A 15,628-nucleotide genomic window follows, 5' to 3' on the forward strand; every position below is an offset into this window, starting at 1 on the left:
ATGATTGTTTTCTTGAACTCTGTTGTGGATCTCACAGTTTTCTCCTTAGCTTCACTGCTGGGATCGCTCACTTTCTTTGGTTCTGATATTTTAAGCAAACAAACAAGGCACAATGGCGAATGATTTCACGCACTGACACGGCGCTCTATGTTGTCTAAGCCAGAGCAGCGCTTAGACTGAAGTGTCACTCCTTCGTGTCCACGGCAAGACTCGACGTGTGACAGCCCGGACAGGTTTATTCGAATTGGATGTTGGTTGAACACCACACAGATTTTTCCCCCCTAAATTCTGCTGTTCAAGGAGTGGCCAGTTCGAGTCTGGAGTGGTTGGGCACCCAAGGAGTCCCTGTCTTTCAGAACATACCAAGATCCCACGGAATTCAAACTTCAGCCTCTACAAATAAAGTTCTATCAGAACACAGCCAGGAGCATTTGTTCACACACGGTAACAGAACTCAAGCCTAAAGAATTCCTGAGCTGGCCCCTCACAAAAAAAGGCTGCCTACCCTTATGATAAAGAGGAGGGGGGAAAAGAGAAAAACAAAGCAGCCAAATGTCAAGAAATAAGTGCACAGCCTGTTTCCTGAAGAGCTCCGCACTAAGTGGGAAGTGTCCAGCAGGTGATCAGAAATACGCAGGTGGCAGTGGGAAGTGCAGCCCTGAGGAACAACGTGGGAGGAAGCTCTCTCCCTCTCTCCTGCACTGCCTCTGGGGGGTAGACCACATGTGGGTGGGGCAGGGGCAGTTGTGCCCATGAGGGTGGGCTGGGTGGGGCCCTGGGCCTGCTGGCAGGTGCCTGAGCCCCCTCCCCTTCAGTTGCAGGGTGCTATCATGGTGGCCTCCTGCGTCCAGATGCTGGTGGGCTTCTCCGGCCTCATCGGCTTTCTCATGCGCTTCATTGGGCCCTTGACCATTGCTCCCACCATCTCCCTGGTGGCCCTCCCTCTCTTTGACTCTGCAAGCAATGATGCCGGGGTCCACTGGGGAATAGCCTTCATGTGAGTACTCTCGGAGCAGGAGCCCCCACCCACCCCAGCCCATGGGCTCTCCTTGGCAGAAGACCAATCGGTAGACTTGCATGCATTGTGCATGGGCTCTTGCGGCCAACAAATGCGTTCATGAATACTGTCGCATTGTAAAGCATTAAAGCTGATACTTAGAGCTTACTGTTACTGCTAGGTTTTATTAGCACACCAGTCCAGACCAGTAGTGGGTCAGAATAATTAGTCTGTCGCCAGTGGGTCTCTCCTGAGGCCATTTTTTTGGGGGGTGGGGTGTCTGGTACCAGGCAGTTTAGCGTCTAGGGAAGAGATGGGACTTGGATCTGAGCAGCCACGAAATGAGGGACTGCCAGCAGTACCCTGTGTGTGCCTGGCAGGGGTGCTGGCAGCTGTTGGGGATTCGAGGGAGGTCACACGGAGGAGCAGGCACTGAGCACCGTAGGGACCTGGGGTGCCGTCTGGTATGAGCGGATGTGGGTGTCAGGGTGATCTCTCACGCTGGCCTCTTTGGCTCTCACGGCAGCAGCGGTCCAAGGGACCTCCCTGACATAGCAGCTCCCTGCCCGCACCAGCCCTCTTGGACCCCTCGGCCCACCCTTTGCGAGTAGGGGGTCTGCGTGGGCAGCACAGGGGGTGCCGTGGTGGTGCAGGGCACCCCCTAGCTTCCCAGGCTGGGTTTGTTCTTATTTCAGGACCATCTTCCTCATCGTGCTGTTTTCTCAGTACCTGAAAAACATCCCGGTGCCCGTGCCCACCTATGGGCGCCAGAGGAAGTGTCAGACCTCCAAGTTCCACCTGTTCCAGGTGTTCCCTGTAAGTAGCACCCTGGCCTCTCCCATGCTCAGCCAGCTCAGCCCCACTACCCCTTCCCTCCCAGGAGCCAGTGCTCCCTGGCCTGTGGGCTAACACTGCCCGGCTCTTTCTCTGCAGGTTTCTCAGAGTCTGCCCTCGGCCACCTGCAGGGGACAGCCTTTCCACAGTCCCTGGGCTGTCCTTGTAGAAGTTCCTGGGGGTCGGGGGAGGGTAGCCAGTTTCCCCTGGTCCATAAACCCAGGACTGGAGAGATAGGCTGGGTGGCTTGGCTTAGAGAGCATTCTTGTCCAGTGCCTGTGGGGCCCCCACGGATACTGAAGGAGCCCCCTTTCCAGAACCTTCTCCCAGAACCCACACCATGCCACTCACCTGAGCATGGTTTCAGGCTGGACTTCACTGTGAACTGCATTTCTCAACAGAAAAGGGTCCTCCCACATGCCATCCCCTCTGCTGCCCAAGCAATCTGGGGCCAGCAGCCAGTCAGGGTGTGTAAGAGTTGTCTGGGGACTTGACTGAAGACGCACATTCTGGGCTGCCACCCCAGGGAGTAAAGGCTGAGGACCCCACTTTGAGAGACATGAGCAAGCTGCAGGGTGGTGAACATGAGCCCCTTGTCCAGATGGGGACACAGAGGCTCAAGGGACTGGAGCCGAGCTCACAGGACCCAGCAGCCCGGGAGGGAGGGAGCCAGACCCCGCCCACTCCCCTGCCCAGGAGGCCGTGCTGGGCACACGTCCCGGAGGTCACTGCCGTGTCCCTCGCAGGTGCTGCTCGCCCTCTGCATGGCCTGGCTCACCTGCTTCGCGCTCACCGTCACCGAGGTCCTCCCCGCAGACCCCACGGCCCGAACTGACACCAAAGGCGATGTCCTGAGCCAGGCCCCCTGGTTCCGTGTTCCGTACCCAGGTGCTGATAGGGTTCGAGGTGCCCTGTCACGAGGCTCCGGGCGGCGGGGGGAGGGGGGTCCAATGAATGGGGGGCAGAAGTTCCTTGTAGAAGTTCCTGGGGGTCGGGGGAGGGTAGCCAGTTTCCCCTGGTCCATAAACCCAGGACTGGAGAGACAGGCTGGGTGGCTTGGCTTGGAGGGCATTCTTGTCCAGTGCCTGTGGGGCCCCCACGGATACTGAAGGAGCCCCCTTTCCAGAACCTTCTGGAGGCCCTAGGAGTCCATGCCAGTCCCCTATGAGAAAAAATGGGCCCCTAGGTTATCCCCAGAGTCTTGGGACGGAAGAGAGCTTGGGTCATGTCCCTGACTCCCACCCCCATGCTGGCTTAGGATGTGAGGGGCCAGGGAGCCAGAAGGGTCTGTGCCTACCGTCAGGCCTGTGTCACCCCCGGGACCCAAGGGAAGTCTGGGGCTGAAATAGAACATTCAGGAGAGATCAGGGCAAGCCTATTTGGGGGACTGGTTGGTGTCCCTGCTGAGTCCTGGGCTTGGGGTGCGTGCTCCCAGCCTCCAGGGATGCGGCTCCGTTGCGGTGGGATGGGGCCCTCTCTTTGTGACCAGCAGCCTCTAAGCTGGCACCTGCACTCCGCCCCCCCTGGGGACGGAACCAAAGCCCACGCCAGGCCAGCTGTCCAGCCCTCCCTGCAACCCCTCCCCGCCACAGTAGGAAAGTATCTGGGGTGGCAGTGCCTCACTCTCTGGTTGTGCCCCCTCTGAACCTCATCTGCAGGACAGTGGGGTCTCCCCACCATCAGCCTGGCAGGGGTCTTCGGCATCATCGCCGGTGTGATCTCATCCATGGTGGAGTCGGTGGGCGACTACCATGCCTGTGCCCGGCTGGTGGGGGCACCGGCCCCCCCAAAGCATGCCATCAACAGGGGCATCGGCATCGAGGGGCTCGGCTGTCTGCTGGCAGGGGCCTGGGGGACAGGGAACGGCACCACCTCCTACAGCGAGAACGTCGGGGCGCTGGGTATCACTCGGGTAAGGGGGGCATCACCTGGCTAAGGGGGGAATCACCTGGGTAAAGGGGGCATCACCCAGGTAAGGGGGCAGAGCATCATCCCATCACCCAGGGAAGGTGGGGCATCACCCGGGTAAGGCTGGGGAGGGAGGCATTTTTTAGGTAAGGCTGGGAGCAGGGTGTGGGCATCACTGGGTAAGGCTGGGAGCAGGGTGTGGGCATCACTGGGTAAGGCTGGGAGCAGGGTGTGGGCATCACTGGGTAAGGCTGAGAGCAGGGTGTGGGCATCACTGGGTAAGGCTGGGAGCAAGGTGTGGGCATCACTCACATAAAGATTTCAAGAAGTACAGAGGCATCCCTGGTAAGGCTGCAGTGGGAAGGGGGTTGGGGGACAGGAGACAGTGTCAGCTCCTCCAGTGAGAACATGGGGTGCTGGGGCAGCGAGGTACCTGAATCTGCCCTTCCAAGTAGGTCCTCCCTGTGGGAACCCTGGTGCTGTGATGGTCATGCGTTGAGCTGCTAACCTCCATGTCAACAGTTCGAAACCACCAGCTGCCCTGAGGAAGAAAGACAGGGCTGGCTTTCATCTCCCTAAAGAGTTGCCGTCTCAGAAACCTACAGGGGCAGTTCTAGCCTGCCCTAGATGGTCACTGTGAGTTTGAGGTTTTTGAGCATGGCTGCCCTAACAGGGGATCACAACCATACTGGTTTATAAGCGGCTCTGGAGTGGGGGTCCAGCAAGGGGCCCTGGGCTAGTCTGTCACAGTGTTACAGGGCTGTGCTGTCTCTGGAGGCTGGGGCAGAACCTGGTTCCTTTGACGGCTTCTTGAGGCCACCTGCCTTCTTTAGCTCCCAGCCCCTCCTGTATCTGCCAAGCCAGCAGCAGGGCCCTTCCTCAGTCACAGCTCCCTCTGGCCGCCGCGGGGACAGGGAGAGGGGCTCGAGAGACAAGTGCCCAGGTGGGGAGGAGGTGATCATCAGTGCTGTCATTGGCCCCCAGCACATGACAATGGGACCCCATGCACAACAGATGAAACACGGGATGGGAACATGGTGGCCCACAGGGTTTTCACTGGCTGATTTTTAGATGTAGACTGCCAGGCCTTTTCTTCCTAGTCTGTCTTAGTCTGGAAACTTAGTTGAAACCTATTCTGTATCACAGCAACACACAAGCCTCCTCTGATAGTTGGGGGTCGGGTGATGGCTACCCATGGGGTACACAGGCCGGGAATCAAACCCGTGTCCCTGCCTGAAATGTGAGGCTTCTACTGCTCACCTACCAAGGCCCCGCTGGCCCCCAGTTGACTGAGTAAAATCTCCCTGCAGGGTCTCCCTAAGTCTTCCTGGGGGCAAATCACCAGGCCTTTCTTTCCTGGCACTGCTGGGTGGACTCAAACTGGCACCTTTTCTGTTAGCAGCCAAAGACTTAACTATTGCACTGCCTGGGGTCGACAAGGCAGCGATACTTCCCCCCACCTCGGTCATCGTCAGGCCCCCCGGAATCATTTCCAACTCACAGCACCCCGTGTCCAGCAGAATGAAACACCACCCTGTCCTGCGCCGGCCTCACAATTGTGTCTGAGATCATCGTTGCAGCCACGGCCGGTCTCCTTCCCTCTCGCCAAGGGCCTCCTCTTTTGGCTGCCCCTCTGCTTGACCAAGGGAGTGGTCTCGCCAGACTATAAGTCCAAAGTTTCCACATCCTCGATTCTAAAGAACATTCTGGCGGCCCTTCTAGACCAGATCTGGCCCTTCTTTGGGTAGTCCGTGACACATCCTTTTTCAGTGGCATCCACCCTTCTCTGGTCTCCTTATGCACTTGGATGCATGTGGAGTGACGACAAACACCACGTCTCGAGTCAGGTGCAACTTAGCCCCCAATGTGACATCGTTGCTCTTTAACGCTTAACAGAAGTGCTTGGTAGCAGAAAAGGCAATGTGGCGTTTGATTTCATGCAGAGTAAGCAGAGCGAACATTTGCTTACTGCCTTCAATAAGCAGAGCGAACATGTCTTTGATGAGTCATTTTAAATGAAGACCCTTTAGAGAAGAGGGAAGAAAGATCAGACCCAGAGCTGAGCCGCTGCTCACTGCTTTAATGGACTCACGTCTCCCCCTTGTGATACTTAATGGTATTACCACCACCCCCAACAACGTGGACATGTGCATTAAGTTCACACTGGCTAAAGGTGTGATCTAGGCTGCACCAACAGCTTCCAGCCCACACTCCGGAGGCCCAATGCGGCCACAGGCTGCAGGCTGAGTGCAGGTGGTGGCAATCCTGGAGCCACGAGGGCTGGCTGGGGTTAGCTGCTGTCTGTATTGGCGTCTAGTCAAAGAGCGTTTGTGGAGCCTGACACATCGATTGTGCTTGTAGTCATGCCCTTGTTCTTACAGTTCACTGTTAGGATGCTAAACAACGCCAAGCAAAACAGACATTCTTTTGCTTGGTCTGAATGTCTAATGAAGACTCTTCAACAGTGAGCTCTTAGCTGGGAAAAGAAGTGAAAGCAGAATCTGCGGTTTTATGTAGTGTTCATGGACTTTCCCAGTGTACCCTTTTCAGGGCTGGTGGCGCAGTGGTTACGTGTTGGGCTGATAACCTCAAGGTCAGCAGTTCGAAACCACCAGCTGCTCTGCAGGAGAAAGATGAGGCTTTCCACTTCCGTAAAAGAGTTACAGTCTCAGAAACCACAGGAGCAATTCTGCCCTGCCCTATAGGGTTGCTGTGCGTTGGGATCAACTTGACCGCAGTGAGTTCTGAGAAATACACTCACTGAAAAAAACACACAAACCAAACCGAACCCACGGCTATTGAGTAGATTCTGACTCATAGGGACCCTGCAGAACAGCAGACCTGCCAAAGTTGTAATCTGTATAGAATAAGGTGACCAGACGTCCCGCTTTTGGTGGGACAGTCCCAAATTTTAACAATTTTTTCTGCGTCCTGTGGAATTTTAGAAAAGTCCCAATTTTTGGAAAGAATGCACGACAAGCTAGGGTATACGGTTTTCGGCTGCCATGTGGCTATTTCGCCAGGATATGTGTTTTATCAACGGTGTCCCGCTTTACCAATGTTAAAATCTGACCACCTTAGTATAGAAGCAGACAACTTTGTTTTTCTCCTTCAGGGCAGCTGGCTGGTTTGAACCACGGACCTTTTAGTTAGCAACCCAACGCTTAATCCCCGTGCTACCAGGGATTCTATGCATTGACCAAATAGCCAAACTCACTGACATCATCCATTCTGACTCTGGGGGACTTGGGATAAGGTTTCTGAGACAGGAGCTGCAGGCCTCCTCTTTTTCCCTCAAAGTGACTGACGGGTTTGAAATGCCACCTTGTGGTTCACGGCCCAAGCAGAGGTACCTAAGGCCATTCACTGATGGGCTATGGAGCCAGGGTGATGCAGCACAGACTCTGGGCCACAGAGCTCCTTTGTTTCACCAGCAGCAACGCCGAAGGTGCAGGCACAGCCGTAACTAAGCATCCATCTCCGGAGGAAGTCCTGCTGACCTCCTTCCGAAACACCAGCCCTGGAAAACAACACCCCACCACCACACACACACACACACACATTCCCTCGGTCACCGTGAGTCAGGGTCGGCTCCGTGGTACTCAGTTCGGTTTCAGTATCCATCAAGGTGTCCTGGGGCATCAGCTGTGTGCTCCTGACCGCTGCTGGTCAGAAGGGTCCGCTGAGGAACAAGACCTAGGGATCTGCTTCCATAAAGACTGGCCTAATATGTTTCCATATAGGATATATAAACATATACACAAACATCTATCTATATTTTCAACAATTTAAAAGCAGTCTCGTGCAGCTCATTAAGGGAAAAGCTGCCCTCCCCATTGCCTCCAAAATGAGACCCCCCTCCCCAGTAAAGGTCCCAGGAAGTCTGGGAGTTGAGGGCAGGGCTGGCCAGAGGTGCTCAGGGGCCCCTGCAGGCACTCAGAGGCACACAGCTCTGTGCCCAGACCCCATGGGGTGCAGACCAACCTTCCAGGTGTGATGCTGCTCTGCCCAGCCCCCTGGGGCTTGGCCTGAGCTCGCATGTGTGCTGCCGGCCCTGCAGGTGGGGAGCCGAATGGTGATCTTGGCAGCGGGCTGCGTGCTGCTGCTGATGGGCGTGTTTGGGAAGGTCGGAGCCGCGTTCGCCACCATCCCGACGCCCGTGATCGGAGGCATGTTCCTGGTGATGTTTGGGATCATCACAGCCGTGGGGATTTCCAACCTGCAGGTGAGGGTGGCACCTGGCACCTCTTGGAAGAAACCCACGGGACTGAGATGGTGGCATTGGGAGTGGGGTAGGAGGTGATGTGGGATCCCAGAGACCATCCTGGCCCCCAGCAGGAAGAAAAAGTAGCCAGAAGGGTCAAACCTCTGCCCATGGGAAATTGCATCTACTCAGAGAGCATGCTCCCAGCGACCTGGCCCTGTGGGCCTTGGAACTCCGATGTCCCCAGCTGCGGGGTGGCAATGGATGGAGGGGTGACGGTGGGTGGAGGGGCGTCTGCTGTGCAGGCACCCAGCTCCAGCCCGCCTCTGGGCCTCCCTCTGGCAGTATGTGGACATGAACTCTTCCCGGAACCTGTTTGTCTTCGGCTTCTCCATCTACTGTGGGCTTGCCATTCCCAACTGGGTGAACAAGAACCCAGAGAGACTCCAGACAGGTATGCCCCACCCTGGCCCCCGGGATCAAGGTCAGCGGGGCTGCTGCTGGTCCTGCCTGCGGAAAGCTGGGCCGGGTGAGTCCCTCCCTTCTGTCTCTGCCCCAGGCATCCTCCAGCTGGACCAGGTGGTCCAGGTGCTGCTGACCACGGGCATGTTCGTCGGCGGCTTTCTGGGCTTCTTGCTGGATAACACCATCCCAGGTGGGGCATCCGCAGTGTTTCTCCTGCCCCAATGCCAGTCGGCTGGGCACAGAGCACACGAGGCCTGGTGGTGCAGGGGTGGTGAGGGGGCTCTGCAGAGGAAAAGCCCCACCCCAGACAAGACGGTAAAAAGACCCTGCCCTGCTCTCCGAGCGCCTGCACAAGCTAGCCGGTGAGGGTCCCCACGCATGCGCTAATTTACGTTCACTTTCCACCTCCCTCCGTGAGGCTCCAGAAATCCGACAGGCCCCGCCTTCCGGGAACCCCCCACCCTCGGGCTACCCAGGCAGGTGGGAGGGCAGCGCAGTCTAGTCCCCTCAAGCTGAGTAACCCTAAGGCGGAGCCAATGAGTGCCAAGCAAGCTGGTGCAGGCGTGGGGAGCTTCCTGGAGGAGGCGAGCCTCGCCCACCCTACCCGCTTCCACAGAGCTGTAAAATGTAGGCTTCTTGGCTCTCCCACAGCCGCACATTGGGACCCGCACAACAGCCCCTCTACACTTTGTGAAATGCTTCAGAGACAGGGAACATTTTCAGCCCGGGGTTGGGGGACAGGGCTGTGCTCAGCATGGGGTCTTTCACAATGGAGGTGCCAGGGACCCAGGCAGAGCCGCTCTGTGATCCTTGAACTAGATTGGGAGTTGACAAAGGCCGCATTGGCCTCGGGTGCAGTGCAGTTCCGGGGTCCGTCTGCAGGAGGCGCGGTGCAGCCAGTGGAGTGTCTGCATGGGGCGCTAGGCGCAGTCCAGTTCTGAGGGCTGCCTGCTTGCAGGGGGTGTGCTTCTGCAGGAGGTGTGGTGCAAAGAAGGGGGGGCAATTCTGTGGGGTCACCTGTTGGAAGCCCAGTGCAGGAGGGGAGGGTGTCTGATTGCAGGGGTGTGTGCTGCAGCCTGGGCAGTGTCTGCATGGGGTACTAGGAGCAGTGCCATTCTGGGATATGCCTGCAGGCAAGGGGTGGGATGTAGTTCTAGGGACTGCCTTCAGGGGCGCAATGTAGTTCTGAGGGCCCTGCAGTTCTCTGGGACACACTTGCTCCTCAGGGTCCCTCCACCTTCTGTTTCCTTCCAGGAAGCCGGGAGGAGCGGGGTCTAGAGGCGTGGACTCAAGTCCGGGAGGAGTCGGAGGAGGCCTCGAAGGCCTTGGAGATCTATGGCTTCCCCTGGGGCACTGGCACCAGGTTTTGCTTGTCCTCCTGCACCCGGTACCTCCCCTTCTGGCCTGGGCCGGAGGGAGTCGGGAGAGGGGAAGTGAAGATGAGCCAGCTCTAGCACTGAGCCCCAGGACTTCTCTGGCCGAGACCCGGTGCCTAGGATGTGAACGAGCCTAACACCCCCAAGACCCCCCAGACCCTACTATGAGTGCCGGACCCTCAAGAGTCCCTCCCACACCACCCACTGTGCTGCCAAAGTCCATGTGCTGGTAGACTAAGACGGTGACCTGGATGCTGCACACCTGGTGTGCAGAGGAACACATGACCCACATCCATCAGAAGCCTGCCTAGACCATGCCATTGGCCTGTAGTGGGCAGGGTGTGACAAGGGGTGGTGGCTGCAAGACCCAGTTCTGTGGTCTGGAAAGAAGCAGGGCCTGGTTGGCCTCTCCATCCTCCTCCAGGCTGGCTGTTGGCAGGGGAGGGGGGGGGGGGAGTCCAGGAAGATCCCCTGATTCCTTATTTCTTAGCAGCTGGTGTTCCAATCCAGTCTCCCTGCCCTCACCCACCAAAGTAGACCCTAAGGCTGGGCACTACGGGGCCCTCAAAGATGATTCCACTGCAGCTTTGGGCTTTTCTGGAAGGTTCCATTGATTTTCCCTCGAGGTCTCAGATGTGCACCTTTTCTTTTAAATGGGCACTGGGCCCCGTGGGTAAGAGAACACAGACGTACTTTGGAGGGACCGTGGGTTTGCTTGCAGACCCTGGCACAAAGGCGCCCCAATAAGACGCTATCACAATAAAATGAACGACGCCAGGTTTTTTTGGTTTCCCATGACGTCACACTGACACCTGGCCTCTTAAAGGAGCACTTTGAGCTGACCTTTCCCCCCCACCCGACCCAGGAAAAAGCTGATGCAGCTTGCTCCCTTGGGAACCCCCAGGAGCACTTCAACTCTAGGGACTGTCCTGTGTCGGAATTGACATCACCCCAGCGGGTGGGGGGGGGGGTTCTCTGATTCGTGCAAGGAAGAGAAAGGCTTTAGTCCTGTGGGAATGACCTTGGGGCCCAGGGACAGGAAGTGAGCGCCTGCAGTTGGGCGATGGAGCCCAAAGACTTTCGGAACTCGGGTTACCACAAACCTTCCGTTCGTAAAAGACAGTATCGACAGAAGCACAATACGATGAGGTAGGTATTGGCAGAGGAAGGCCTGCCAAGTCTTCCTCGGGCTCACCACTGCCTCCACCACGAATCCCCCTTGCTCAGGAGATGGGAGAAGGGAAATTCTAGCCCCCCCTCTGTAGAAAGAGGGTATCGAGAGGGCTGCACCTCTAGTCTCTTCCAAAGAACTGAAGGTGGACAGCTGCCCGGGCCCTGCCCGCCAGCAAGCCAGCCCCTTCCTTGGCCCAAGCCACCCTAACACACACACACACACACACACACACACACACACACACACACACAGAGAGACGGTGCTGCTCTGGAATGCTTTGTAGTAACTGCAAATGGGAGTCATCAAACGCTGAGACAAGCCACTCCTAATATGCCCAGGAGTCGGGGACAGGTGTGGGCAGGTATGATCTTAGCGACAGAAATTGACAGTTGGCAACTGCCCCCCTCGGTGCCCAGGACGTTACAAATCTTCATCATCAAAGGTTTCCAGGCACCTCAGCATCACGGTCTCTTGGTCCATCTGCATGCCTGCTTCCTGCAAAACACGTTGGGAGGAGTTTAGCGCTGCTAACGGCAGGGGTCTAGCTCCACAGACACCTCTTCAGCCGCACCCTGTCCCCCAGCCTAAGCTCCCAAACGGGGGCTATGAGGTGGTGGCCTGAGTTACCCTCTGGATCCGGAACGAATGAGCCCTGAGATCGCTGTCGCTTGAACCGGCCTGATGCAAGGATTTCCCATCGGCTGATAGCCAGAGGTAGTCAGTCGCCAGCCCTTTCTTCTGAGTGAGAAGGCCTGTTTTCCCTGGCACGTACCCTCTGACTGCCAGACGGGTGTTTCCTGAACACAGCAGAGGGGCCTCTTTCCTAGGGGGGCAATCTTCCGGCTTTATCCGACCCCCCTTCTGAAGCAGCCTGTGAACTTCCCCTGCTCACCCCATTAAAATGGTGCTCTATCTTTGGGGTGCCCCATTCAAAAGGGGCAGCTTCAGACCGAGTGTGGAGGGGGCTAACAATGTCGGCAGCGCATCTCCGGACTGAGGGATGCAAAAACCAAACCAAACTCACTGCCATCGACTCGATGCCGAGTCCTAGCGACCCTGCAGGACAGGTAGAGCTGCCCCTGTGGGTGCCCAAGACTGTCACTCTCTGTGGGAGTAGACAGCCTCTTCTTTCTCCTGAGGAATGGGTGGTGGTTTCAAACTGTGGACCTTGCAGTCAGCAGCCCAACGTACAACCACTATGCCATGAGGGTGTGCGCTCAAAGGAGGGAAACGCAGATGCTTTGGAAGGGTGTGGCTTAGTGGCTGTTAGCAACCTGGAGGGGAAAGAGGAACTGTGAATTGAACGGAGATTCTGAAAACCTTCCCCAAGCCCCTTGTCTGATGAGTGGATGGTCACTCATGGTGACCCCGCGTGTTACAGGGTAGAGTTGCTCCGGAAGGTTCTTTGGCCTGGCATCCTGAACGGAAGCAGGTTGCCAGGCTGCTCTTCCGTGGTACCGCTTGGTGGGTTCAAACTGCCAACCCTTCAATCAGTCAGCAGCTCAAACCATTTTGTTTCTGAGAATGTTTGGATTTTATAGCCCATTCCGGGCTACCTGTGGAGAGAGCTCTTTCTCAGGAGCAGGGCACGCTCTGTCTGCAGGAAGGTTGCTGATTCGCTTCAGGATGATCTCAGCCACCCTCTGGGAGGCCCTCCCCTAAACATCTGCTTCCAGGGTTTGTTCTCTCCTGGGGTCTCCACACCCCAGCCGACAGCGATCCCTGCACCTTGAGCCCTAGTGATGCAGTGGTTAAAGAGCGTGGCTGCTAATGGAAAGGTTGGTGGTTTGACCCCACCAGCTGTCGATGATGTCCGATGGGGCAGCGCTACTCTGTTTTGCAGGGTCGCTCTGAGCCGGAATCCACTCCAAGGCAAAGGTTGGTTTAGTTTGGCAGGGGAGGGGGGACGGGTCGGCAGCTGGTGAGCCAGGCCCATCTGGCCTGGGTAGCATCCCTTACACCAGTTCGCCCTATCATGAGTGTGTCACCCTGGCGGCGAGGGGGTGGCTAGGTAGGGGACTCACCCCTGCAAAGGCCTTCCTGCTGCGCTTCCTCCTAAGATTGCCTTTGGGGCAGTTCCAGCGGTGGGCAGGGTAAAGGGCATCAGAGAAGGGGGGTGTGGGTCTCTGGGAAAGCCACAGACCCGTGGCTCAGGGTGGGGGCATCAGCAAAGACTGAGGGCAGTGGGCGGGGGTCAGACCATGAGTCTCTGACCCAGCTGGCACCGGAATGTTGTTCAAAACCCCTGAAAAGGGCATTGGAGGCATTGGATAAGCTCCAGGTTTTCTGAGAGCACCAGGCTCCGAGAGCTGTTTTCTTGGGGTTCGGTGGTGTTATCGGGTCCGTTGCTACCCATACCGACTGGGTGTACAACAGAAGGAAACACTTCCGGTCCTGTGCCATCCTCACATTGTTTACTGTTTAGTGATTAAAAACAACACAAAACTAACTAACTAAACTCACTGTCATTGAGTGGATTCTGGTTCCTTGCGACCCCTACTGGGCAGACTAGAACTGCCCACGTGGGCAGGTGGCCACGTTCTCCCGGGGATACACCCAAGGGCTCATACTGCCGACCTTGCGGTTCATGCTTCACCCACTGTGCATCCAGGGCTCCTCTGCTTACTGGTTCTGGGTGCTAATTAAGTCCCATCGAGGTGGAGGGGCTCTTCCCCGCTTTACACAGGGGTCGACCAAAGATAGGCGCACTGCCAGCAGGGCCACTCGCAGCTGGTTAACACTGGACCGCTGGCCCGTCCCCACAATACTGAATGGGAACCTTGGGGGCTGGGGCCACAGGTCAGGGGGTGATTCTCTAGGGCCACTGATGCATCTGCATCCCAAGTTCCTGGGATCCCACCACACTCCCCAAGAAGGCCCAGATCTGCAGGGACACGCTAATCCCCGCGGCTGGTCCTCTTCTTACGTGCGAGAAACCAGCAGGGAAAGCCAAGGGTGTGGGGCCATCCATTCTCCAAGCCTCGCAGAGGTGGATGGGCAGAACTGTATGCACCTGCGTGGGGTGGGTGGCTGCTAACCAGCCAGTGGAAGGTGGTGGAACCAGCTGCAGGAAAGGGGGCTCTGGGCTCTTCCTGGAAGGCCCACCTGGTCCTGGCTGAGGGCAAGGAAGGCTGCGTGGAGAAGCTGCCAATTATGCCTTGGCGATGTGGTTCACTGCCAGGAGTCACCCCTGACTCTTGGCTGCCCAGGTGTCATAGAGTGGAACTGCTCCCTGGGTGGTCTTTATGGAAGCAGATTGGCAGACCTCTCTTCCACAGCCCTGCTAGGTGGATTAGACTGGCCAAGTTTGAGGTCAGTGGTGGAGCACAATATGTTTTTGCCCTTCAGGGGTTCTTGACGATCCCTCTTAGCCTAGCGGAAAAGATAGCCCAAGACCAAACGTGGGCCAGGGGTGTCACTGGCCTGTTCTAATAGCCAGTGTGCCTCTGCCAAGTCGGTAGAGAAAATCCATAACTATTCCACCTGACATAGGGCTTACCTGGTGGGCTGCTACCTGCAAGGTCAGCGGTTAGAAACCAGCTGCTCCTCGGGAAGAAGACGAGGCTTTCTACTCTGGTAGAAATTTACAGTCTGGGGAACCCACCCAGGCAGCCCTGCCCTGTCATATCGGGTCACCAGAAGTCAGCTTCGACTCGATGGCGGTGAGTTTGAGGTCAACCTGACAGGACTATCGTCTTGGCACATCACCCCAAACCCCACCTCTGTGAAAGCGACCAGGATTCTGCCTCGTAAGCAAGACCCCCAGCCTGCCAGTCCTCCTAACAGCTTGCAGCCGCTGCCTTCAAACAGGCCTGCAGAGGTGGCCTGTGGGAAGCCGGCAAGGGCTCACCAGCACTGAGAAGGGCCTGCTGAGAGCCAGCTCAGGGCTCAGGGCACCCCACCATCTCTGTCTGGGCACACCCCCCAGGCTCTTTCTCCAGGTGTCCTCAGACATCTTCCCTGAGACACAGTAGGCTGACCAGAGGCCAGCCGTCCAGAGAGAATAAAAGGATGTCCTGCTCAGAAGCCCCTTTTGAGGGTGGTGTGGTCCAGCTCAGGGGCCCCCCCGCATGCCCCCCCCTCATCCCGTCTCTGGACGCCGAGCTCTGTCCCACCTGCTTGATCTGGGTGGTGTTACAGTGCAGGCTTTGGAAGAACTCCAGGATCTGTAGGTAGAGCTGGAACTTCTCCTCTGTGTTCTCCGCGGGGGTGCCGGCGGCCAGTGAACTGGAGACAGAGGACAGAAGCAGCAGCAAATGCTTACAGTCCTGACCGTTCACCTCCACTCCACGCCTAGCTCAAGGGCTGGCAGTTCAAAGCCACCCAGAGGCACTTAGGAAGCCCACAATCTTGGAAACCCCTGTGGGCCAGTTCTCTGCTGGATGCTCACAAACTCACACACACACACACACACACACACTCATATACATATGCACACATACAGACACACTCATGCTCACTCATACATATACTTTAAAAAAAATCATTTTATTGAGGGCTTGTACAACTCTTATCACAATCCATCCATCCATCCATATTGTCAAGCAGTTTGTACATTTGTTGCCATCATCATTCTCAAAACATTTGCTTTCTACTTGTGGCATTGGTATCAGCTCCTCATTTTCCCCTCCCTCCCCCCTCCCGCCTCCCTCATGAACCCTTGATAATTT

General features: G+C 56.8%; 2 protein-coding genes across 2 annotated transcripts in view; one reads left to right on the top strand and one right to left on the bottom strand.

Annotated features, from left to right (window-relative positions):
• LOC101650762 (solute carrier family 23 member 1-like) overlaps window positions 1-9,862 on the top strand; it is a 33,127-nt gene extending 23,265 nt beyond the window's left edge. The window contains exons 4-11 of the mRNA XM_004707898.2: window positions 816-997; window positions 1,693-1,813; window positions 2,578-2,719; window positions 3,490-3,743; window positions 7,800-7,964; window positions 8,289-8,397; window positions 8,503-8,598; window positions 9,663-9,862. Coding sequence (XP_004707955.2) covers window positions 816-997; window positions 1,693-1,813; window positions 2,578-2,719; window positions 3,490-3,743; window positions 7,800-7,964; window positions 8,289-8,397; window positions 8,503-8,598; window positions 9,663-9,862 — 1,269 coding nt within the window. The remainder of the gene's footprint in view (window positions 1-815; window positions 998-1,692; window positions 1,814-2,577; window positions 2,720-3,489; window positions 3,744-7,799; window positions 7,965-8,288; window positions 8,398-8,502; window positions 8,599-9,662) is intronic.
• A 1,439-nt stretch (window positions 9,863-11,301) lies between these two features.
• Window positions 11,302-15,628, bottom strand: part of STRA8 (stimulated by retinoic acid 8) — a 12,825-nt gene continuing 8,498 nt past the window's right edge. Inside the window, exons 7-8 of the mRNA XM_004707825.2 lie at window positions 15,074-15,185; window positions 11,302-11,453 (exon numbers count right to left, since the gene is read on the bottom strand). Coding sequence (XP_004707882.2) covers window positions 11,379-11,453; window positions 15,074-15,185 — 187 coding nt within the window. The 3' untranslated portion in view covers window positions 11,302-11,378. The remainder of the gene's footprint in view (window positions 11,454-15,073; window positions 15,186-15,628) is intronic.

This window comes from Echinops telfairi, unplaced genomic scaffold, assembly GCF_000313985.2.
Source record: "Echinops telfairi isolate 266 unplaced genomic scaffold, ASM31398v2 ScPeMD7_23;HRSCAF=83, whole genome shotgun sequence".
NCBI classification, from domain to species: Eukaryota; Metazoa; Chordata; class Mammalia; order Afrosoricida; family Tenrecidae; genus Echinops; species Echinops telfairi.